This window comes from Hypanus sabinus, chromosome 20, assembly GCF_030144855.1.
Source record: "Hypanus sabinus isolate sHypSab1 chromosome 20, sHypSab1.hap1, whole genome shotgun sequence".
NCBI lineage: Eukaryota > Metazoa > Chordata > Chondrichthyes > Myliobatiformes > Dasyatidae > Hypanus > Hypanus sabinus.
The window spans coordinates 40,806,242-40,831,543 of record NC_082725.1 but is presented as its reverse complement, the minus strand read 5'-3'; the positions used below and the strand labels follow the sequence as shown (position 1 = coordinate 40,831,543).

Sequence of the window (25,302 nt, the reverse complement as noted above, 5' to 3'; positions counted from 1 at the left end):
AAACTAATCCAGTCATTTGAGTAGCCCATTCGCTGGGTGATATGCTACAAAATGCAGTGCATAAGCCTTGACATAAATGGAATGGTTGAAAGGCCTCAAGTGTATCCAGTTGCTGGGCCTCCCTTTTTCACATCACAAACAACTAGCAGATAAAAACCACCCCAGATGTTTAAATTTAATTATAAATCTAAACCTCAAATGTATAGCACCATGGCATTGTGCGGAAACTACGCAGATTAGAAAGTTCAACTCACATCAGTTCTGGGTTTGATAAGTATATCTAATGAGTTTGGAATTTTGCAAGTTATACAAGTGAAAAATTAGCCAGCAGTCTTTACTTTATTAGCTCATCTGATAGATGCAGATCAGGGGCAGGATAAATACTAGCTTGGTGTATCCCAATGTAAGTTATCAGTATTCATCCAACTGTACATCGGTTGTAGAGAGAAAGAAACAAAATATAATTTCATTGATGTTCCAGTAGATAATCTGATGCTGTTTTAGCAATCTTTACTGTAAATTACCAACTGTATTATTCTGCAATGTTTCAGAAAACATGTGCTGTTATATTATCTGAGTGAAAAGTTAAAGCCACATTCAAAGAACTGTAGAATAATGAATATGGTGTTGGTCATGCAAAACACAAGGATAAGTTCAGTTGGAATATTGTGTTCTTGTTCCAGTTAGCAGTGTTCATATTAACAAGCTTCAAGCCAAGGATATTGGATTATGATTAAATTAAATATCTTTGAATCTAAGTTTTGAAGAGCAATTAAAGCTATTTCCATATTGTGACAAAATAATTAAAAAAAAGAAAACCAAACAGGGAAATTTAAGTAATTTGCATTAACAATTTTTGCAGAAATACTAATGTTTCCATTCTGCCAAAAGGGCAATTAATTGGTAAATTGCTTTGTTATTGACACATACTGTATACTGTTGTACACTGAAAAACAATGTTTTTGCTTTGGAAGCATTGGGGCCATAATTGGGGCAAAAATACTTAAAAATCAAATACTATTCTGAAAAAAATATGGATTGCAATTGTAATTTATTGTAATGTACTTGAAAAATATAAATCACATTGCTGAGTGGGGTTATGATATTGTTAATGTTGGCTTGAATAAAGTGTTGCTAGGAAACAAAAATTCTTGAAGCTACTTTAACAAAAATGCCTTTTACTTGTGTAAGGATGGCCATCTGAAAGTAAATGGACAACTAATACATAATTGGCAGTTCTTCTACTGATGAGTAATCATGCTATCTTCTGACCTTTCATGCTGCAATTAGGTGTTTCCTGTTTGTCAGCATTGCCCAGACATTACTTAATCAAATATCTGCATCAGCTGCCTTGGAAAATGAGACTAATTCTCATAAAATATAACAGAACCTGTTATTGTTCAGGAATCTTTTTCTGTAAAAAGACTTTTCTTTAGGTCTATCAAAGTTTTGCAGTGATTGGAAATACATATGAACACATTCATTCTGGTCACATTGTGACACAGCTCTCCGAACATCTGTTCATCCACTGTTTGGGTGGATATAGAAACAGGGATTTCACATAATTACTCTCCTGTTAAAGAGGTCTGGCCTATTGAGAGTAAATCAGTAACATTATTTAAAAGAAATTTAAATTTAGTTTAAATTATACTCTACATCAGTACCTATATAATGTACAAACTATACATTGTCCAAAACACCCTTTCCTAGGTAAGTGCTTCCTGAACCTTGGTATTGCACAATCATCACGTACTGAAAAAATGGATGTATCTATTGCTCTGAAAGATCAAGTCTCATTATCAGCAAATACAACTGTTCAATAAGTTTATTTAAGAGTGCAAAAATGCAGTTTGGAGATTTTGGAATTCAAAAGAATGAAAGTGAATGATAAAACATTGAAGTCAGATCTGAAAGCTTGAGCTCCAGTTCAGGAATGTCTCCATGGGTGTGCTGCCACAGAATCTGAAGAGCTTAAGAAACTGTCCCTCAGCTTTTGTGTCTACTTCAGTACTGCCTTGAGATTAAAGATGATTTGCTTCCGAGATGGATAATGAGGGAACTGCAGACTCTTCCATACAAGAAGTATTAGGTAGCTGATGGGATGGCAGGTCAGTTGATCATGAGGTAGTATGATCTTCCATCACTAAAGTAGGGCTTCTGCCTATTCCTGATGCAGAGCCTCAAAGTACTCAATACTATCCTGAAATTTCTTCCTCTGCTTTGTGTGCTATGATCCAAGGATTCCCAGGAAACTGCGGGAACAGTGGAATTTATTTTAGGGAAACTATGAAATATGGTAATCCCTTCTCATGACAGATATTGGAATAAGATGCCTGGTATTCAGCATGCAGTGACCTTCCATGCCCAATGGAGCTGACTAATGTAAGTAGGTCCTTGATGTTGAGTATGACAGTTTGAGAGAAGACACTGATGTTTGTTCATGTCCTCTCAATGGATTTTGTTGCAAGGACGAGAATGAGGACGAACCCAAATGCAGGACACAGGTGCGGAGGCAGTCGAAAAGCATTAGCACCTTCGCGAACAGGGAACCAGTATCCAGGAGAGTCTTTACACGGAGACAAGGTTTACGTAGAGTATCCAGGAAACAACGTGGAGCTTAGAACTGACAGTCCTAAGGAATCAGGAAACAAGGTTTACTCACACTAGAGTCAACCAACGAACTGGCGAAGCAGGACTGTGACGCCCGAGTTTTATCCTATGTTCGCTAATGGGAGCCTGGTGTGTTGTAATTAGTGGAACTGGGAATGATTGGAAATCAGACGAGGGGATTAAGGCTCAATTAAGATAGGGAATTGCCAGACAGGTTTGGAGAATTTTGTAGAGAGTATTTGGTGGCATTTTTGAGTGCCTAGTGATACCTGCTGTAGGTAGTCTGGGTAGGCTGCTAGGAGTGCTGCCCATAGACAACAAGTTTTGTCCCTTTCCTTCAATCAAGCAAGTAGGCACTAATGTGCCATAGTGTTAGCATGATGTTATCACAGCTCAAGGCGCTCTGGAGTTTGGAGTTAATCAGCTGCCATCTGAAAGGAGTTTCTACATTCCCCCTGTGAGTTTCCTCTAGATGGTCCAGTTTCCTCCCACAGTCCAAAGATGTACTGTTTAGTAGGTTAATTGGCCATTTAAAATTGTCCTCTGGTTAGGCTAGTGCTAAATAGATGGGTTGTTGAACAATGTGTCTCATTGAGCTGGAAAAGCCACTTCTCCACTCTATTGCTAAATAAATAAAATAATAAACAATTGCATGCACTTGGAGAACAAGTTCTGTGTATGTCAATTTGTTCACTGAAGAGTATGGGAGGATGAGTTGGTGCATTGAGGCAATGGTGAATGTTATCAGTAACATCTGAATTTTCAGGGGGAGGTGCTAAAGAACCTTTATTGTCTGCAGATATTGCACACAGCAGATAGGTTAATGGCGGATCTCTGTCTTGTGGATTTTGGTGAGTAGGACTCATCCTCTCATATTCTTTGGAAAACAAGTTGACAATGTGTTGAAGCGAATGTTGCGAAGTGTCCCGATAGGGACACCTTTGGAGTTTAATTGCAGTGGATTGAACAGTTTCTCATTAGTGCTGAAGATTAGAAGCATTTTTACAGGAAGGTTGTTCAAGGCGAAATACAATGCTCCTAATGAAGTAGAAGATAGCTTCACACACTCATGCTGAGCTCGTCAATTTCATCAACTTTGCCTCCGACTTCCACCTTGCCCTTAATTCAGTTCATCCATTTTTGACACCTCCCTTCCCTTTTTCAATCTCTCTGTCTCCATCCCTGGAGACAAACTGTCAACCGACATCTTTTATAAACCTACCTATTCTCATGGTTATCTTGGCAATGCCTCTTCCTATCCTGTCCCTTGTAAAAATGTTATTACCTTTTCTCAGTTCCTTCATCTCCACTACATTTGTTCCCAGGATTTGGCTTTCCTTCCTTGAACATCAGAGATGTCCTCCTTCTTCAGAAAATGGGGTTCTCCCTCCTCCACCCTTTCTACTGCCCTCACCGCATCCCCTCCATTTCACAAAGATCTGCACTCACCCCATCTTCTCACAGTCTTAACAGTGATAGAGTTCCTCATGTTCTTACCTACCAGCCCATCAGCCTCCACATCCAACACATCATTCTCCACAACTTCTGCCATCTCTAAAGAGATCCTATCATAAATATGTCTTTATCTCACCCCCACTCTCTGCTTTCCACAGGGATTGCTCCCTCTGTGGTTTCCTTGTCCATTTGTCCCTCCCCACTAATCTCCCTCCTGACACTTATCCCTGCAAGCAGTCAAAGTGTTAAACCTGCCCATTCACCTCCTCCCTCACCAACATTCAGGACCCCAAACAATTCTCCAGGTGAGGCAACATTTCAACTGCGAATCCACTGGGGCCATCTAATGTGTCCAGTCTCCTCTACATTGGTGAAGCCTGTCATAAATTGGGGGACCATTTTGTATAGCACCTCTGCCCCATCCATCAAAAACAGAACTTCCTGCTGGCCAAACTTGTTAATTCCAATTCCCATCCCATCCTGACATGTTGTCCATGCCCTCCTCTTGTGTCATATATTCTGTCTGGGTGATCTCCAACCTGATGCTTGAATATCGATTTTTCCTTTAGGTAATTATTTTTTTGCTGATCTTCCCTTTTTCTTCTATCCCCTACTTTGGCCTCTTACCTCTTCTCACCTGTCTATCACCTTCCCCCGGGGTCCTTGCCTCCTTCCCTTTCACCAATGGTTCACTCTCCTCTCTTATCAGAATCCTTCCTCTCCAGCCCTTTTCCTTTCCTACCCACCTGGCTTCACCCATCACCCTCTAGCTATTATTCTTCCCCTCCCCCCACCATTTTATTCTGGCATCTTCTCCTTGCTTTTTGTCCCGAAGGAGGGTCTTTGCTCAAAACCTCAAATGTTGCCTGACTTACTGAGTTCCTCCAGCATTTTGTGTGTGTTGCATTGAACAGTATTATTTTCCATTCCTGCCCATTCTTGATTACAGGCCAGGAAATGGCCTGTTAAATTCTCTGATCATGATTAGGAAAGGATTAGTCGATGGTCCGGCTCCAGCATTCAATAGTTCACTAATCCACAAGACTATTTTCCTGGCAAACCCCATTTCACTTGATTCCCCTGGTGCACCTCAATCTTAGCCTCCAGTCCGCTCAATTTCTGAGCATCCAAAGCCCATTGTGGAAGAGAACGCCAAAAGATTCTAGCCCACTGAAAAAACTCGACTTGTTATTTCAGTAATCTTAGCTTTTAGTAACCGATTCCATATCCTGTGACTGTATCTTCCATCTGAGAAAGCAACACAATGACCCTTCAGAATTTCACTCCAGCTCTCCTCCCCTTCATATTCACCCACCCCACCACTTAACCTGCTCAGATAATATTTCAATCCTCATAGAGTTTAATTTTATTATAGATAGTGCCCAGGCCAGAAGCAAAAGTCCAGTTTATAGCTGACAAATTATAACATATATTCTCATTTACTGACTACAGAACTTCAACACTAACTTGACTAAAAGTCTTCTGGCTCATTCTTCTGATTTTCTTTGGCTGTTCTAAACAATTAACACGTGCCTGATTCTAGCTCCAAGAGGCACCAGCTGTGTTCAAGGATCTGACCCATGTGGCTATTTGTCTTCTGTCAGTGCAGGCAGTGAGTTCAGAAGGCTGTTATTTGTAATTTTGGTACAATACATTTCTGTAAAACATTTTACTGATGGTCTCAAAATATCTGTCAACATTAAAAAGGTTCCTCTATGAATACTGAGACTAGGAACTAAAGTCAATTTTATGTTCTTTGAGTTCTGTGAAAATATTTTGTAATAGATTATTCTAGTAATTATCTATTATTAGTAATAGATTATAATAGAATATTGTAATTATTCTTCTCAAAAGAAAGAGTATTCCTTAACTTATAAATGGGCCTAACATTCAATCAAAATCTTTGATGATACTCAAACATGTACTGTACAATTAATAAATAGCAATTTTATTATTGTAGGTATCAATGCACTCATCACTGTGGCTCTGGAGGGTGCACAAAATGTTCGTGACTTATCTTCTATTGAATATGGAAGAGGATTTGGATATAAGAAAGCACTATCAATTGAGATGGAGGATATTGCAAATGCTTTACACACACAGATAGTATGTAAACCCTATTAAACAATTATTCTTAGCAAACTTTAAAAAAGTATTCTTAATATTGCTGCTATTTCTGATTTATTTCCCCATTGGCTTTAATTTATCCAGTTTTTTGTTTTGCCTTCAAAGATAGCATTTCAGCTTCTATAATGACCAGAACAGAATTCAGTTCATTTTTGTTGTTCATTATATGAATATCCTCTTTACCAGATCAATCCTTGTTCCGATACTTTTGTCCAATGACATGTTTATTATAACAAAAAAGCAGAAAAGAATCAGATGCATACTGTAAAAGCTCATCAGCCGTGCAATAACTGTGGAAAGCGAAACAGAATTAATATTTCATGCTGCTGATCTTTCATTCAGGACTGTCACTGATGGTTTATCAGAAATGTTCATCAAAATGAGAAGTATTGTCAACCTGCTTCCTTCTCCTCAGATGTTGCCTGACCTCTTCTGCTTTTATTTCAGATGCTAAGATCTATGGTGATTTGCTTTACTTTTAACATTAAACTCCCTGTTAATTCTTTCAATAACATCATCCTTAAATAAGTTCTGCACTGCTTTTCAATTAGTTTGCCATTCCTCATTTTATTTTTGATAACCTACTTATTATAATCAGCATTGCACACTTGATTTCACAAATCTGCAAATGCTTCTATTTCACTGTCCAGTAATCTATGGATGAGAATAACATCACGTTAGTGAAGATTATGCCACTCCTCAGTCTTTATTTAGTACTACATGATTTAAATAGGATAGTGAGTGAGTGAGGCCCCCGTCGTTCAGGGTCAGTCATGGATTGTTGCATCCTAGCTGTCCAGACATGCAAGCCGACAATATAGACAGGAAGCTGTTGCTCATGTAGCAAGGTCCCTCTGTCCATGCATCTGATGAACTCAAACGAATGGCAGAGACCGACACCAGCACCGTCGCAGGAGTTGTCAGTCAGCATTGAACTCAATGTAGGATTGCCTTAGGGACTCCAACTCCAGATTTTCCCTCAGGGTTTACTCCCGAACCCTTCCCCATGAGTGGGTAATGCTGCAAGGCAGCAGAGGTTTGAGATCAGAGTTTTCCTTCTCCTGTATAAGCTGCCAACACAGCTGATGAAACCCATCTGCCCTAAGCGACAGGCTTGAGACACTAGTAACCTGCCTTTACCCCTTCTCATTTTTCATTTTCAAAATGCTGGTGGAACACAGCAGGCCAGGCAGGATCTATAGAAAGAAGCACTGTCAACGTTTCGGGCCGAGACCTGACGAAGGGTCTTGGCCTGAAACGTCGACAGTGCTTCTTCCTATAGATGCTGCCTGGCCTGCTGTGTTCCACCAGCATTTTGTGTATGTTGTTTGAATTTCCAGCATCTGCAGATTTCCTCATGTTTGCTCTTTCATTTTCAATCTTTTTTTATTGATTTTTTAAAAAATTATATGAGTGGATACAAATCAGAGGAGAAGTTATATCAAATACATAATACAATAAATGTACAAACAAAGAAAAGGATATACAGTACACTATCAAAATCATCTATAATATAATATTAGGCTAGTATATATAAACAGAGAACCACAACTCCGTTTGTTGACAATTCATACAAATAAAAAAGACTAGAAATTTTCTATTTATAAGAAGAAAAAAAACCTACTAAGCTAACTTAAAACAGAAAAAAAGGGACTGGGCAGTCCATTTCAGATAAAATTACAAAACAAAAGAAAACATCCTTCTGGTCAAATCTGAAACTTTGTGAAGGGGAAAAAAAAGAAAAAAAATTACCTAAAAATAGAAAAGAAAAGAAAAAAAATTAGATCATATGAAAATATTGAATAAAAGGTCACCAGGTTTGCTTAAATTTGAAAGATGTATCAAATGTCTGGCTTCTAATTTTCTCCAAGCTTAAACAAGACATAATGGAGGGGAGCCAGGAAAAAAAAACTGTAGGTGGATTAGGATCTTTCCAATGCAACAAAACAGCTCTCCTAGCCAATAAAGTTGAAAAGCCTATCACATGATGAGTGGAAGCAGGGACATTTCCTGCTTCCTTTGGAGTAATCCCAAAGATTGCCGTAAGTGAATTAGGTTGTAAGTCTGCACCTATGACTTTTGATAATGTTCTAAAAACATCTCTTCAAAAATTATTTAACTTTATACAAGACTAAAACATATGAGTTAGAGTAGCCACCTCAGTGTTGCATCTGTCACAGATGGGATTTATATTAGGAAAAATATGCACTAGTTTATCTTTTGACATATGTGCCCTGTGCACTACCTTGAACTGAATCAAGGAGTGATGGGTGCAGACAGATGAATTGTTAACTAAATAATAAATTTTATTCCATTGATCATCTGAAAGTGAGTCCTGAAGTTCCATTTCCCAAGCCCGTTTAACCTTATCATTAGGTATCACATGTGAATTCATTAACTGTTTATATATAAAAGCTATCAATCCTTTTTGAAATGGTTTGAGCTGAGAAATAGCACATATCATATTTGGTAAAGGAACAAATGGATAATTCAGTAAGACATCATGTAAAAAATTCCTAACTTGTAAGTATCTAAAAATAGTGCATTAGATATATCATATTTATCCACTAACTGAGAAAAGGACATTAAACAATCCTCTAAAAACAAATCTAAAAAAGTTTTTATTCCCTTAGTTTTCCATGTTAAAAAAGCCTTATCCAGAATTGATGGTTTTAAAAAAAAAGTTAAGATGGATATTACTAGAGAGAACAAAGTTATTTAAGTAAAAAAATCTATGAAACTGAAACCAAACTTTTAATGTATGTTTAACAATAGGACTAAGACCTTGTCTACCTATCCTAGAGAACAAAAAAGGAAGAGGAGCTCCCAGTAAAGAAGCCAAAGAAAAACCCCTTACCCAGTTCTCCTCCATTCTAACCATGAAGGACAGTCCTGATTATCTATACCATAAATCCAAAAGGTGATAGAATGAATATTAATTTCCCATTAATAAAATCTAAAATTTGGTAACACCAGTCCTCCATCCTTTTTTTAATTTTTGCAATAAAGATTTTTGCACTCTAGAACTTTTATTATTCCAAATATATGGCAGGATCATAGAATCTATTCTGTCAAAGAACGTTTTCGAGACAAAGGATGAAACCACTTGAAATGTATATAAAAATTCTGGTAAAATTACCATTTTTATAGCATTTATTCAACCAATTAATGACATCGTCATAGGCGACCATTTGGAAAACGTTTGTTGTGTATATTCAATTAGAGGACACGTTCTCCTATTGGTAAAAATGGTTCTGTCGGGCTTAGAAACTAAACCACACATGAAGGCCAGGAACTGGATTTGGTTATCAGGGTCTATTGGGAGTATTTAATGGAAGCTTGTCTCCATTACCACCCTGGGCATTAACAACCTTAAGAAGCCTTAAATAGAATAGCATTTATCCTAAATGGGGAAAAATTGTAGCTTTAAGTTTGCTATCCGGCAGTGAACTTGTACTCATGCCATGTGAAGAATTAATGCATGTACGTGTTTATTCTAGAATACAATTGTGGAAAAGGAATGCTGTTGTGTCCTCTGCAAATGCACAGGAGAACCAGGTGCCAGAGGGCCAAGGGGTAAAAAAGGGGTTCAGGTAAGTCCCTGTGCTAAAGATGTAAAACCCAACTGAAATGAATCTTTGTGAAAATGTAATGGCCTAAGTTTGGGATTTATCAGCACTGTGACTAATCACTGAAGGAATTTCCACCTTGAGAATGATACAGCCAAATTTCCAAACACAGTTTGGCCCTTCTTGAAGTCTACACCTCCAATGTCTATTTGTCTCACATAACTAATGCTGTTAGTACTTCCTTAATTACAGTTACAATTCACTTGGAATACATGGAAATGCATTAATTATATTCCTTACGTTTTGACTTCTATGGATTGCTTCTAATGCTCTTGCACCTGGGAGATGATGGATCCAATTGTTCTCCACAGTGGGAACCTCTCAAGAGCAGGGTGAAATTCCTGACGGCCATCTTTTACTGTCACTATATTGGAAGAGAGGAAACTGAGAAAGAAGAGGATGGCAGTGTTTTGAAAGCATATGCTTTTCACAATATTATATTTATCATCCCAAACGTAAGTGGAGTGTTTGGAACAATAAATATAATATTGCAAACACCATTCACAGGGCTAAGTTGACCCTCCTCTAACATTATTTATCAGAAGAGCGCACTTAATCAAGGAATCAATAAGACAGTAAATGCCCAGGTCTGTTGGAGGACTGTGAGTCACAGTTATCTGGCTGAAAGGTGCTGACAAGCAGCATCACTAGACTATTAATTACTTCTTTTAGAGGGATTAGATGGTCTGAGTGAAATTGTCTCATGGTTTCCACTTTTGCCACCACTGGTAGCAGCTTTTAGAGTATTTCTAAAACCTCCCACCAGATCTGCCCCACCCTGCTTCAAGTGAAGGGCAGAATGGTCACACCGTATTGCTTTGAAACTCTCAGCTCAGTGTAGCGTTATGAACCCTAGATTTGTAACACGATCTGCATTCTAACTCTGATTATTTTTAGAATATATTTAATACTTAAAGATTATGGTTGATTCATGGTTGAAATTGTATCCATTGTTGCTAGCTGTTAGACATCTAACTTACTCAGCTCTGTTGTCTTTTAGTAAATGTGTTATTGTTATTTCAGGGAAATAAAGGAGCACAGGGATTTCCAGGTTATTTTGGAGAAGATGGGGAACTGGTAAGTTGGCACTTAATGTTTCTTTTGCAAATGGAGGTATCCTGATCTTGAGCACTGAAATAGTTCAACTTCAATTGGTTTTGAGCCAAGTTGTGTTTAGGCTCTGCTGTGACTAACCCTGTGTTAAATTAAAAGCTTTGGGGCCATGTACAGAAATATGGGAACAAGGCCAAAACAAGGATGTCAGAGAAATAATGAAAACTTGGATGTGTATTTAGCTAAAAACCTCTAACAGCTTTAAATGTTAGTCCAAGTAGCTCTAAGGTATATTTGAACATGTTAATTCTGAAACAATTGTAAAAGCTGAGTTGGAGACAGTAATAAATTAGAATAAATTTTTGATTGACTATGCAACAACTTGCATAGGTTTGGGTCCTATAAGATATATAATTATCCAAAAGGACTACCAGTGTTTGACTTCACAAGACTAGACTCATGGAGTTATAAAGTTATACAGCATAGAAAAATCTATCCCTCACCCTAATCCGCCCATGGAAACCAAAGTGCCCACCTGAGCCAGTCACATTTGCCTGCATTTGTCCAATATCCATCTAAACATGTATCTCTCCAATTGTCTTTTAATGCTGTAATTGTACCCATCTCTACCACTTGCACTTCTATATACCTACCATACTCTGGGTGAAGAGCTTGGCCCTCAGGTCCTTTCTAAATCCTTCCTCAGCTGCATTAAACACCTGCCTCTACTTTTAGTCTCTCCAACCCTAGAAAAAAAGACAGTGACCATTCAACATCTATGCGCTATATGGTTTTATACACATCCTTCATTCCAGAGAAAGTAGTCCCAGATTATTTAGTCTATCCTTACATCTCAAGCCCTCCAATTCTGGCAACACTCTCGAGAATCTTCCTGCACCCTTTCTAGGTTAATCATATCTTTCCTAGAGTATGGAGGCAAGAAATCCACATAATACTTCAGTTACAGTCTCTCCAACATTTTGTTCAGCACTAAAATTATATTCCAATTCCTGTAACTGTGCATCTACCTATGTTGTTGCTTAGAAAGAGCTATATACTTGTACCCTTAGGTCTCTCTATTCTACAACATTTTCTGGGGCCCTTTCATTTACTGGCCATGACTTGCCCTGGTTTTTAGTTTCTCAAAATGTCTTAGTTCACAATTACCTGAATTTAATTCCATTTGCCATTCACTTGCCCACTTTCCCAGTTGGTTTAGATCCTCTTATTACCTTATAAAACCTTCTGCACTGTCCACTTCATCAGCAATTTAGGTGCAATCTGCAGTTTTATTATTCATGCCATCTAAATTATCATTCCAAATCATTAATATATATGACAAAAAGCAGGGCACCCAGCATTAATCCATGTGCACACCACTAGCCACAGGCCATTAATTTGAAAAACAACCCTTTATTCTGTCTTCTTGCACCAACCAAATTTTGTAGCCAGTTGAGCAGCTCACCCTGGATTCCACGTAACCTATCTTTCTGGACCAGCCTACCACACAGGACCTAGTCAAAGGCTTTGCAAAGTCCATGTAGACAATGTCTATCCACCTGACCTTGTCTATTCTAAAGGTCTTGTCTTAAAAACAACTGAATTGCGTAACTGAGACACATTCTTCATGCACAAAGCCAAGCTGACTATTCCTAATCAAACATTGCCTTTCCAAATCCAGATAGGGTATATCTCTCAGAATTCACATCTAGAAACTTACATACCAGTGATATGAGGCTCACATACCTGCCCTGTTCTTTCAGCTGTTCCTAAATAAAAGCACAACATTAGCAAATCTCCAGTCTTTCAATTCATCATTTGTGGCTAATGAAGATAGCAGGACCTAAGTAATTTCTTCCCTGGCATCCCACAATGTCCTAAAATACAATTGGACCAGCCCAGGCATTTAATCCACTATTTTTCACATCAGGAGCACCAACATGCATTCTGGCTCCCCCTTACCCCTTCTTTTCTGCTCACCTGCCCATCATCTGCCTCTAATGCTTCTCCTCCTTCCCTTTCTCCCATTGGCTCATTGTCCTCTCCTACCAGATTCCTTCTTCTTCAGCACTTTACCCTCTCTACTTATCACCTCCCAGCTTCTTAATTCATCCTCCCTCTCCCACCCGCCCATCTTTCCCCTTGCCTAGTTTCACCTGTCACCCATCACCTTTTACGCCCTACCCTCCACCCACTTTCTTATTCTAAATCCCTCCCCCTTCCTCTTCAGTCCTGATGAAGGTTATCTGCCCGAAATGTCGACAATTTATTCATCTTCATAGATGCTGCCTCACTTGCTGGGTTCCTCAATATTTACAGAATCTGCAGAAACTTCTGTGTTTAAGATACAATGGATGATTATTCAATCCTAAACCAAGTGAATATGCAGGAGAAATTGGGTGGGAGGGTTTCCAGAATTGAAACACAATGTATCATACAATTCTAAAGGTCGTGTCTTTACCATACCATAACGATACCGTAACGATATATGAAAGGTGAGAGACCAGCTTTCCATTCTCTCCCTCCATTTCTGGGCCCTGACATTCTTTAGCTGCTGGCTGTCCACTCTTCCCAAGTCTCCGTCTGAGATCCTTGCTGCTATGTTGTTCACGATCAGCAGCTTTGCGCAGACTTCACCTGGTCCACTCCCAGAAGCTTGGTGAGAATCTTCAGCTGTCTCTCCACTAATGTTGGTTGAGCTCCAGAGAGGGTTGGGTGAATCTCGTTGACAGAGGTAGCCAGAACAAAATGACCAAATTGGTTAAATATGTCACCTTATGTGCAGAGTTGGTGAGTTACACAACACAGAAAGAGACTCTTTGGACCAGGTTGTCCCAGCTGAGCATTAATTATCTGCCTGGTCTAATCCCATTTACCAGTACTTGCTCAGTCGTCTTCTATGCCTTGGAAACTCAAGGACCCATCTAGATAAGTCTTAGATGTTGTGAAAGTACTCAGCTCAGGCAGTATGTTCCACATAGCAGGAGCCTCAACTCAGCTGAGGTTGACATTGATCATGAGATTCACCAGTGCCTCCATTATGCCAGCACACTCTTTGATCATCCATTATACAGAATAGTTGAAGTTGAAAGAGTGTTTATCCAGTCCTTACTGATTTTCACCAAATGTCTGACCATTCTAGAAATGTCAATAAACATTATTTGTAATGATCTACTTTGGCAACATTAGGACATACATTTATGCCAAATCAGGAAAATAATTGATTCCAGCAGTTGTTTTCTGGTGAGAATGCTGCCGTGTTTTTAGTTTGACAAAGCACAGCTGTCTTATCACTTTACAATATGCCATCAGGTTCAAACTTTACAAGATGTGTTCTTTTCTGAGTACCCTATGTGAAGTTATACAACTTCAAAAAGGAAGTAGAAAATAACTTTTCAACTACTCAGAAAGTAGTTCTGTCCCTTAACCCTAAATTTGAAACAAGCGGACACTTGTCAATTAGAAAATTTCAGCATTTTTCCGTAGTTGCATGGACTGAAACTCAACACACTCTTTGCAAATTTACCAGCACATGCAGTACAACTGGACTACCACAAATAACTGAGTTCCTCTTTGCAATGAGTTATTAAATAACTTTGGTACAAGAATGAAAGTTATGCATGAACTGAGAAACACTAAATTGTTCTCCCTGATTCTAAACTCACCTGCATTTTTAACTGATCAGCAACAATTGACTCCATGAAGAATAGCATCTTGTCTGGTTTATTTAACTTTACTCATATTTATCTGTAGGTTAATAGACACATTTAATCACACATTTTTATCATCTTCTTCAGTAGCTGTCAAGCAGTACTGTAGAATGGTATATTTGAAACATCTTAATAAAAAGCACAGCCACATATCATTAAAGGGAAGTATATCTTCCTTAAACCAATATCACCATTATATTTTGTTTTCATCTTTGTAAAGTGAGATAGCAGAATGGTCCATTACAATGGCTTATATGGAGTAAACAAAATGTCCTCTGGTGCTTCTTCCCCGAATGGTTACTCAGTGGGAGGTGGGCCCTATTGTGGTCGTCTGTGAATTGATAGTGCATGTTTTGGACTCTTTTATTGCATGTTTGTGATATCATTTGTACTTGCTGTCTTGTGTGTGCTTTGTGCTGTGTGTGACAGTTAGTATTCTATTTTGCATCTTGATCCTAGAGTAACACTGCCTCGTTACTTGGTGGCAAGAACAGGAAGGCAGATTACTATCTGAATGGTGTCAAGTTAGGAAAAAGGGGAAGTACAACAAGACCTAGGTGTCCTTGTTCCTCAGTCACTGAAAGTAAACATGCAGGTACAGCAGGCAGTGAAGAAAGCTAATGGCATGTTGGCCTTCATAACAAGGGGAGTTGAGTATAGGAGCAAAGAGGTCCTTCTGCAGTTGTACAGGGTCCTGGTGAGACCACACCTGGAGTATTGTGTGCAGATTTGGTCTTCAAATTTGAGGAAGGACATTCTTGCTATTGAGAGAGTGCAGCGTAACTTCAAGAGGTTAATTCCCGGAATTCCCGGACTGTCATATGTTGAAAGATTGGAGCGACTGGGCTTGTATACACTGAAATTTAGAAGGATGAGAGGGAATCAGATTGAAACATGTAAGATTATTAAGGGATTGGACACGCTAGATGCAGGAAACGTGTTCCTGCTGTCAGGGGAGTCCAGAACCAAAGGCCACAGTTTAAGAATAAGGGGTAGACCATTTAGAACAGAGTTGAGGAAAAGCTTTTTCACCCAGAGAGTTGTGGATATGTGGAATGCTCTGCTTCAGAAGGCAGTGGAGGCCAATTCTCTGGATGCTTTCAAGAAAGATTTAGATAGAGCTCTTAAAGATAGCGGAGTCGAGGGATATGGGGAGAATGCAGGAACGGGATACTGATTGTGGATGATCAGCCATGATCACAGTGAATGGTGGTGCTGGCTCAAAGGGCTGAATGGCCTATTCCTGTCTATTGTCTCATTTGGCTGTATTCATGAATATCCATGTATGGTTGAATGACAATTAAACTTTAATTGAATTGGATTGAAATGTATACCTTAACATTTCTTAGTTTGTGTATATGTGTTGCTCATAAATATTCTATTCTTTACACTCTATTTCTCTACTAAGACTGTATTAAATAACTGGAATTAAAAAAAATAAAACAGAGGCCATTGACTGTGGGAAAAATACATTTCAATGTTTTGCATGAAGTTTTGCAAGTTTAGCTTTTTTTTTAATGTTTCTAGGGTGAAAGAGGCCAAACAGGTCCAAATGGAACTCATGGGATTGAAGGATGTCCAGGTACCAGAGGCTCAAAGGCAAGAGACTCTCCTTTTGGAAGCAGTTGACCAAAAATATGTCTTGATTGATTGTATTTATGTACCTGCAGTTTGATTAAAGAGTTTCTGTTTTTCAGGGAATGGCAGGGTATCCCGGACAGAAGGTAAACTTATAATGTTTGTTCTAAGTTAAAGTATTTAACTATTCATCAAGAATTTTTTAATTTCCTGACAATTCTAATTTTTAAACCAGTGTTCATAATTTTCCTGTTGTAACAGGGTATTGGTGGAACCGATGGCATTGATGGAATAGCAGGAGAGCAGGTAATTTTTTTAAAGCAAATTTAGACTAATTTTAGATTTAAAATAATCTTGGTATTTTATAAGTACTAATAAAATAAAATGTTCTTGCAGGGCGATGGTGGTGTTGTTGGACTGCCTGGTGAAAAAGGAATGACTGGAAATCCGGTATTATCACTTTGTAATATTCAGAAAATGCATATCTATATTTATTTATTGCTTCTCATTCAAGTGTTTGTTTCCCCATGAAATACAGCTCTTTACTCAATGCTTATGATTCCAAAGTGTCCTCTTTATAACTTGCAACTTAAATGGCATGATTTTGCCAACAATTCCGAATGAAATTGTCAGTACATATATGGTTGCACGATCCACATAGAAATCAGTGCTATACACCAAAATTTTTGATGCTTCTTTTATTTTCTCAAGCTTCCATTGTGATCTCATTTGTATGTTACAATTCCAGTTCGAAGTTCGGTATCTATGAAAGATTTAATGCCTTTGGTTAAAAGTGCACTTTGCACTAGCTGGTTTATTTGCATACTGTAACAAAGCTGCAGTGTGACCTGTTGAACAACTCCTTTAATGACAATATTGTTCTGGGACACCTGAAATCCTTTGTAATTGGGACACAAGGGACTGCTGATGCTGGAAATTTAAAAGCAACACGCAGAAGGTAGGAGGAATTCAGCTGGTCAGGCTTGTACTTGACAGCTGATAGCAAATTATTATGGTCTGACCATAAAATCGGAGCTTATATGTGACCAGGAACGGAAAGCAGCAAAATGATAATTGGCTATAATTAACAGCAATAATTGTCTTGTCATATCTGCACCTAAACTTTGTAAAAGGAAATATCAAAATACCATTTACCTTTGTTACTCATTTAAATTAAAAAACATCTAATAATTTTAGTTGTTTGAGAATGGAAGAAGATAGTCTTAAAATATATTCATATTTTCTTTCATTTGTCAGCTTGAAATAAGGCATTAGCAGAATAAATTGGAGATTATAATTATATGTCTCAATAATAATGGGCTAATTTTTAAATAATTTTAAAACTTAAAATTGACTTAAAATGTGAGCTCTTATAATAATATATAAAATTATGAAAGGGATAGATAAGATAGAGGTAAGAAAGTTGCTTCCACTGGTAGGTGTGACTAGGGGACATGGTCTCAAGATTCGGGGGAATAAACTTAGGACGGAGTTGAGGGGGATCAGTTTTTCCCAGAGAGTGGTGAATCTGTGGAATTCTCAGCACAATGAAACACTAGAGGCTATCTCAGTAAATATATTTAGAACAAGTTTGGATAGATTTCTGCATAGTAGGAGAGTTAAGGGTTATGGGCAAAAGGCATGTAGGTAGAGATGAGTCCATGGCTAGATCAGACGCGATCTTATTGAATGGCGGAGCAGGCTCAGCAGGGCAGGTGGCCTACCCTTGTTCCAATTTCTGATGTTCTTATGTTCAATGCAATTGCAGAATCTACTCTTAACCAACAGAAAGTCATGTGACAATTTGGCAATTATTTCTGTCTCCAAATCACCGTAAAATGTTATGGACCAATTCCATTTTTCATGTCCTTCAGTCAATCAGCTTTAATAAAAAAGACATACAGAGGTGACCTGTGAGTTGGTAATGAGCTGAAGAGCCAAGAAATACAAATAAAATTGTCCTAGACTGTTTTATTTACTTTGTATTCTGAGAAAGAAAATTGAAAGAATAATTACTTTGTGAGTGTTGTATTAGTAAGGATAAATATGCCCTTGTAGAATTTTTAAGTATTAAACCAAAATATCAAAATTTTGTCACAAATTGATTGGAGTACTGAAGAAACAGAAGGTATTGAAACACTAAATTAAGTACAAGCAAAGGAATTGTACAACAAAAATGTTGCAAATATTGGCCCAATGCAGAAATTGTTGTTTTTTCTGGCTTTATGCACTTGCATGTTTGAAATTCACATTATTTCCAATGCTCACAGGAAGCTCCAGTGTCTAAGAGGAATGTGAACTTGTAATGATTTCATTGATCTTTATCTTCCATCCATCTCTTCTTAGTAATGACAGTTCATGAAAGAAAGATGATCAGTTATGAAAAGAATAATGATTGCTACACTTAACAGCTGGTCCCCATAATAAGGTCAAAAAAGCAGTAATTTTGATAAATCAATTAGATTTTACCCACTGTATGAATAGTATATGGATTTCTACAAAAATTCTTCTACATTTTTCTGATATTGTTTCATAATTTTTAGGGCAGCAAAGGCCTAAAAGGAGAAACTGGTGAAATTGGTAAAATGGGTTTACGTGGAGACCATGTAAGTACACAGAATCTTCTGTCTCTGGTTAAAACACATTTTTAAATTGCACGTTTATTCATTTCACACTTGAGCTTTGGTGCAGGGACTTGAATTTTGGTTAGGATACAAGAGTAATGAAGAAAGATTCCACTGAAGTAAAATGGTGGAGGAGGCATGAAGGGCCACTTTTATTTCTACCTCTTATGTTCATGGAAACATAAAATACTGTATATTCTTGGATTTCATGCTCAGTAATATGTAGTTGTGTTTGATGGAAATTTTGAATAAAAATTTAGATAGCAAACAAAGCCTCAGTTTGGGATACAATTTAAGTATAGTTTACTGATTACTTCCACAACTTCCACAACTTGTCTCTTATCAGCTAAAGTTATGTTTGAATTGAGCTATTTCTCCTCTTGGAGGATAGTTGAATGACTCACAAGCCTATTATCAATCTGACAATCTTCAACATAAGAACTATAACAAACACTGTTGGAGTTCTCATAAAAATGAAGACTTTTGGATACTATCGTCTTCATAGATATCTGTGGTTTGAGCAAGAAACAAAGGCTTATATTTTGATCTTAGACCTTTCTTCAGAATTGGAAGAACTTAGATTGTTAAATTGTTTGTGGAAAGCCATTATGGAAGGGTGTGGTGGCTTAGTAATTTCCAACGTTTAATTCAGTGATCATAGATCATCAGCATATTTCCTGAACCGGCAGTACTGGTAGCAATTATTTCTCAACATTTATAATTCCTATTACTCAATCCTGTTATTTATTGTCGTTAGATTCCCATCCTATTCCTTCTGCTGAATTACATCTATGCACCAATTTCATTCACAGGGAAGTTACTGGTTCTTTCCTCTTCCTATTTTAATTGATGTTTCAAATGATTTTAAACTTCACCTGGTTTTGATGAAAGGTCATCAACTTGAAATGCTGTCTGTTTCTCTCTCCACAAATGCTGCTTCATTTTCTGACTTTTCTGAACCTTTTAAAAAAAATTTAGCTAGTCTTAATATTCCCCAGTCGCTTTTAGAAGGAAAATGGATTTTATTACATCCATTATGAAGTGGTGGAGAGAAAAGGTCATGGTGGTTATAATTCAAGTTCATCTGCTGAATGCAAATTTCCCATTGGGTATTAACTAAAAGCTCAAGGCAGGAGCTCAGGTTTCCCTTTCTGTGCTGGAGTTTTAACTGTATAACTTTGAATTAGGTACAGAAATGCTACAATTAAACCTGCTTATTCTATGCTTCAGACTGGGGCATTACTTTCATAATAATTGGCACACTAAATGTTTACTATAGCTTAAATACTTTTAGACAAAAAATAATCTTTAGTTGAAATCATTACTAACTGGTAGATTAGATGTATCAAATTATCCAATTAAAAGAGAAGATGGTGAAACAAGCTCAGTAGTTTGGTAGTAGGCATGGAGAAAGAAATTGGGTTAAATTTCAGAGTGATGATTGTACTTCAGAGCTAGGAAATATGGTGAAAATTATAGTCAAGGAGAATGGATGGAAAGGAAAAAGTGAATGTGTGTGAAATTAAGTATCTGTATTTATATGAATACTATGTTACACTTTGTGACTCCTTAATTCATTTTATCTATCGATATGAAGGTTTTATCACTTAAACTAGCAATATTATGATTGATCTTGCATCTTATGTGTTAAAGGGGCCAAATTATATTTGTTTACAGAATTCATCTAAAATCCCAGAATCACTGTTTCATAGGAAATACATATTCCCTGACAGCATTCTACTGAAAACCGTGTTCCTTGCTTTTGGTGTATTAATGGGCTTTGTTTCATTTTTTGAAGGGTGAATTTGGTAAAAGCAATAACATTCAAGGTCCAAAGGGTGTAAAAGGTGACATTGGATTTGCGGTGAGCTATTTTCATGTTTCTATATGTGATAGTTTACTAATTATCACATGTGATTTTGCTGTAAATGAAACAATTGCGTGTGATTGTTTTATGTTATTGTTAACCTGCAAATCATCCAACCACTTGATGCATGATTGCACGGTAGAGGTTCTGCAGGAAGATTAAAAAAATTAGCATAATGGAAAATCAAAATCAAAAAAGAAACCCAAAAAATTATAGAAGCATTCAGAAGGAAATGGCAGCAACTGCAGAAAGGAAAGTAGTTAATACTTCAGGTCTGAGACCCTGTATCAGAACTTGGCAGAAGAAGGAAAAAACAGTTCTGTTTTCAGGAACAGAGAAGCTGAGGAAGGGTAAAACCAAGGGAATATCTCTGATAGGGTGAGACCAAGTAGGTTAATAGTGGCACTTACAAGGCATTGTGCTTCTTAATAAGAAAGTGATTCCCTGGGGTTACTGATGCTCCTTTATTAACTTTGCAAGATATGCCTTGGGCTTAATCTGACTGTGATTTTCAAATTGATGCTATATCTATTCATTAATGACGCAACAAATCTAGTAGGGAACTTGTCCGATAACTAATTGCACAATTACTCTTTAACTGATAATTAAGGCAAACAACTAAAACTACATACCTCATTCACAAGGCTTTAGAAGTTCTTAAAAACTCACATATAAAAAGATCCTTCTCTGGTCTCTTAAATCTTTCTTTTTGTAGAATCATAACACTGCAGCAAACAAATAGCCATTTGGCCCACCACATTCATTCCAACCATGCAGATTACCAAGTATTCATCTATACTAATCTCATTCACCAGAACTTGGTTGTTAGTTTTCTGTGCCATATCAGTTTAAATAATCAACCAGATATTTTTTTACAATTTCTTCCACAATTTTGTGCTAACTGTATCCTTTCTATCATCCACTTCAAAACCGAAGAGTCTTTGGCATTCATTGAAAATGCTTGGAATCCTGTAATACTCCCTAGAGATACATACGATTACTTTAAACAGGTTTGTATTTGCCCAATTAAAAAGTATTAAATTAAAATCTTGACAGTTCCATTCAAAATTATAATGTTGGTTCTGATGATGTATCACAGTTTACAGTTATGCATTCAGTAGTTCCAAAATGCACTAGCAAGTGAGGTACTGTGTTAATATTAGATATCAAAGTGAAGTCATACTACAGGATCCATGTATGGCATACCTTACAATTATACAATAGAGTTAAGATGATATTCCTATATAATTGATACAAATACCATATACCCAATATAATTTCAAAAACCTTTGGACTTTTTCCCCATCCGTATTCAATGGATTTGCAGTAGTAAACTGAACTAACAATGGAACACTTTTTTTTTAACAGGGTGATACAGGAGAGGATGGTGTTCCAGGAAAACGTGGTAGGGCTGGAAGACCTGTAAGATATTTTCATTGTTTATAATTATAAGGACTATAGTTAATTCAATTAATTATTCCTTGAGATAACCTCATTATTGCTGTTTTACTTTGCTCCCAATTCTTCAGCTATTTAATATTACTCATGGATCTGGGGGTTGGGGGAGACTGGGTAAAGTGCAGTTCATAAGTGAAGAGTAAGTTATGTTCTATGTAGGTAATTAGGCATCATTTAGTGTCAATATATCTCAAAAATTTGATAGATGGGTGGTGGGCTGCTGAATGTACATTATACTGCCTAAAATCAAAATTATTTCTCACATAAATAGAGGTAACATCCACCAGCTAACCTTTGGCTCATTATGATATGGAAAGAGGAACAGCTTGTAGTTATGAATACATACAGTATCATAGAATTGTAGCTCCGACTTAGCTTACTTGGACCATTGAGTTCTTGACAGCTTCTTCTGGAGTTCCATTCCTCTACTGTATCCTGTACCCATACAGGTAAATCTCTTTCAATTAACCGTCTAATTCCCTTTTGGAGGTCACATTGTAATTACCCCCAACAGAACAAAAGTTTTTTTTTCTTACAAGAAGTCCCTGTGCCTTTCTGATCATTTGGATTAGTGTCTCCTGAAGCTAGAACCAAGCAGCTTATATCTGTTTCCTCTACCTACAACTACCATAATCTTCCATATTTTCATCGAATCTCCCCGCAACCTTCTTTGCTCCAAGAGGTACAAGCCCAGCTTCTAGCATCCATCTTGGTGGGATTTGTTGGTCTTCGATGGAAAAAGCCTGGAGTCACTCAGATGGTTTAATGAGATGGAAAAGAACTTTAAAAGCAGGAATCTCAAATGTAGTGATCTTTGGATGGTGCTCATGGCATTACAAATAATAAGATAAAGAAGAATGTGATTGAAGAAATATTGCAGCTGAGAGAATTTTCCAGTACAAGAGCATCAAGGCCATCCCTGAAGCAAAACATAAATGAGTTGTGCCCTACACAGTTAGGATTGATGGCCCCTTGAGAAGGCTATCTAATACTGCAGTGGAGTTAACAGAGAATGGACCTCAAGAAGAAACATCCTGGGTGGAAAAACATGGTGCACAATCAAAGGGTAAATATGTATCCTAGTGTGAAGGATGGGTGACAAATAAAAGGGTCTAACAAAATGCAAACTGAAATAATAGTTAAGTCTCAGCATAATGCCTTCAGTGCTGAATGTCACACTTAAGAAGGAATGTTATGATACTGAAATAGTGCCGAGAAGATGTCCTAAAATAGCAACTGGAATGAAGTACTTGGTTTAATGGGAAGACTAGAGAAACTGGTAATCTTCTTAAAATGGAGGAAAGGTTTGATTGCAAATCATTGAAAGGTTTTGATAAAATAAGTAGCAGGTATTCCAGTTGGTGGAATCTTGATCAGAAAATCTGCAGATGCTGGAAATCCAAGGCAACACACACAAAATGCTGGAGGAACTCAGCAGCCCAGGCAGCATCTATGGAAAAGAGTAAACAGTCCACATTTTGGGCCCAGACCCTTCATCGGGACTGGTGGAAACTTGTGCTGGATCAAGTGATGAACATCGGGGTTGGGAATGATGGGCCCCCCTGCGAATATCTCATCTGTGGGACAAAGCCTACTCAGGCTGCTCCAGAAATGGAAACTTGACACATGTATTCTTGATTGAAATGGGTGGGCCTGGATTGCTGATCTGGATTGTAACTTGCTGTCCTTGGCATTCTCACTGTTTATTTTCCTGTTGCTATTTTGTGGCTTAAATTGCTGCCTTCCTTGCAGCAACACATGGTCTCCTGTGAGTTAGTGTCAAAATTGCACTTCATCATGCTGTGTAGAAATAACTCTGAAGAGGATCTTCTTTTCATTTTCCATATTCCCTTCTGATATGGAAGGAGGTTGTTTATGCTGCGGTCTGTGTCAGCTGTCAGCACAATCTCATACCTCCATTAAATTTCCTCGCGAACTATATATCCAACATTCCCATTAGTTTGCAACTGTACTCCGAAGCAGAATTCCTCATGCATCAGAGTATAGCACACAGAGACTAACCAATTATCTGATGAATTGTTTTCTCTTCCTTATTGAAGTGGGGGATGCAATGTATGTTGTGTGTTATATACTGTAAGTTTGTTGATACTTGCTTCTTTAAAACTGTATTACTTTCAAGAATTCTTTCACATGCCAACCTGCAGACTGGTGTTTGAAAAGTGCTTCAGCACAAAAAAGGCCAAATGAAGTTATTTGCTACAAAGTCACCATAAACATTTCGGTCTTTAGTAGCCACCTCATCATGCTGGTTCAAGACGAGAGATGACTTTGCTGTATATTATCTTCTTCTGCTAGTTACTGAACGACCTGGAAAGTAAATGGAGGCACTGGTCAAAATAATGGTCTCCGCCTAATGCAGCATCCTTCATCGACCCTCATGACCATTGAAGTACTGTGATATCATCAGCCATTTTTCCACCATCAAGCATGTTTTTTTCCACTCCTATATCTTTCTTACCCTGATAGCAGGATTCTCTGCTGATGTACCATGGATGCAATCAGGAAAAGTTCCATTAAGCATCTACACAATAGTAAGCATTACAATCTCTGTCACATCTCATAGATTGGTACTGAGCAGTCTGCGTTAGGAAGATAGCCCAATGCCCAGACTTGCGACTTCAGCCCACAACAACAAGCAGGAAGCACATAGGGATTTGGTCACATTGCAGAGTTCTCCAATGAGTAAGCATTCAGAAACTGAACTTGGTTTCTTAGGATGAACTTTCTGCCAGGAACAGTTAGTTTCAGGCATAGTATTTTCACTCAGTGGCCTCTTTATTGGGTACACCTGCTTATTAATGTACATGTCTAATAAACCAATCATGAGGCAACAACTCTATGCTTGCATACATGGTCAAGGGGTTCAGTTGTTGTTCAGATCAACCATCAGAATGGGGAAGAACTGTGACAATGGAGTGATTATTGGTGCCAGACAGGGAAGTCTGAGTAGTTCAGGAAATGCTGATGTCCTGAGAAATCCACACACAATAATCTCTAGAGTTTACGGAGAATGGTGCTAAAAACAAAAAAAAAATTCAGAGAGTGATAGTTCTGTGGGTTCAAATGTCTTGTTAATGACAGAGGTCCAAGGAGAATGTTCAGACTCATTCAAGCTTGACAGTAACTCAAATAACCACACTTTACAACAGTGGTGTCAGAGGAGAAACTCT

At 37.7% G+C, this 25,302-nt stretch overlaps 1 protein-coding gene across 1 annotated transcript in view; it reads left to right on the top strand.

The window, feature by feature from the left end:
* Positions 1–25,302, top strand: part of LOC132378453 (collagen alpha-3(VI) chain-like) — an 83,654-nt gene that overhangs the window by 5,881 nt on the left and 52,471 nt on the right. The window contains exons 3-12 of the mRNA XM_059945380.1: positions 6,026–6,171; positions 9,693–9,785; positions 10,845–10,898; positions 16,112–16,183; positions 16,282–16,308; positions 16,424–16,468; positions 16,559–16,612; positions 18,706–18,768; positions 20,585–20,650; positions 22,022–22,075. Coding sequence (XP_059801363.1) covers positions 6,026–6,171; positions 9,693–9,785; positions 10,845–10,898; positions 16,112–16,183; positions 16,282–16,308; positions 16,424–16,468; positions 16,559–16,612; positions 18,706–18,768; positions 20,585–20,650; positions 22,022–22,075 — 674 coding nt within the window. The remainder of the gene's footprint in view (positions 1–6,025; positions 6,172–9,692; positions 9,786–10,844; positions 10,899–16,111; positions 16,184–16,281; positions 16,309–16,423; positions 16,469–16,558; positions 16,613–18,705; positions 18,769–20,584; positions 20,651–22,021; positions 22,076–25,302) is intronic.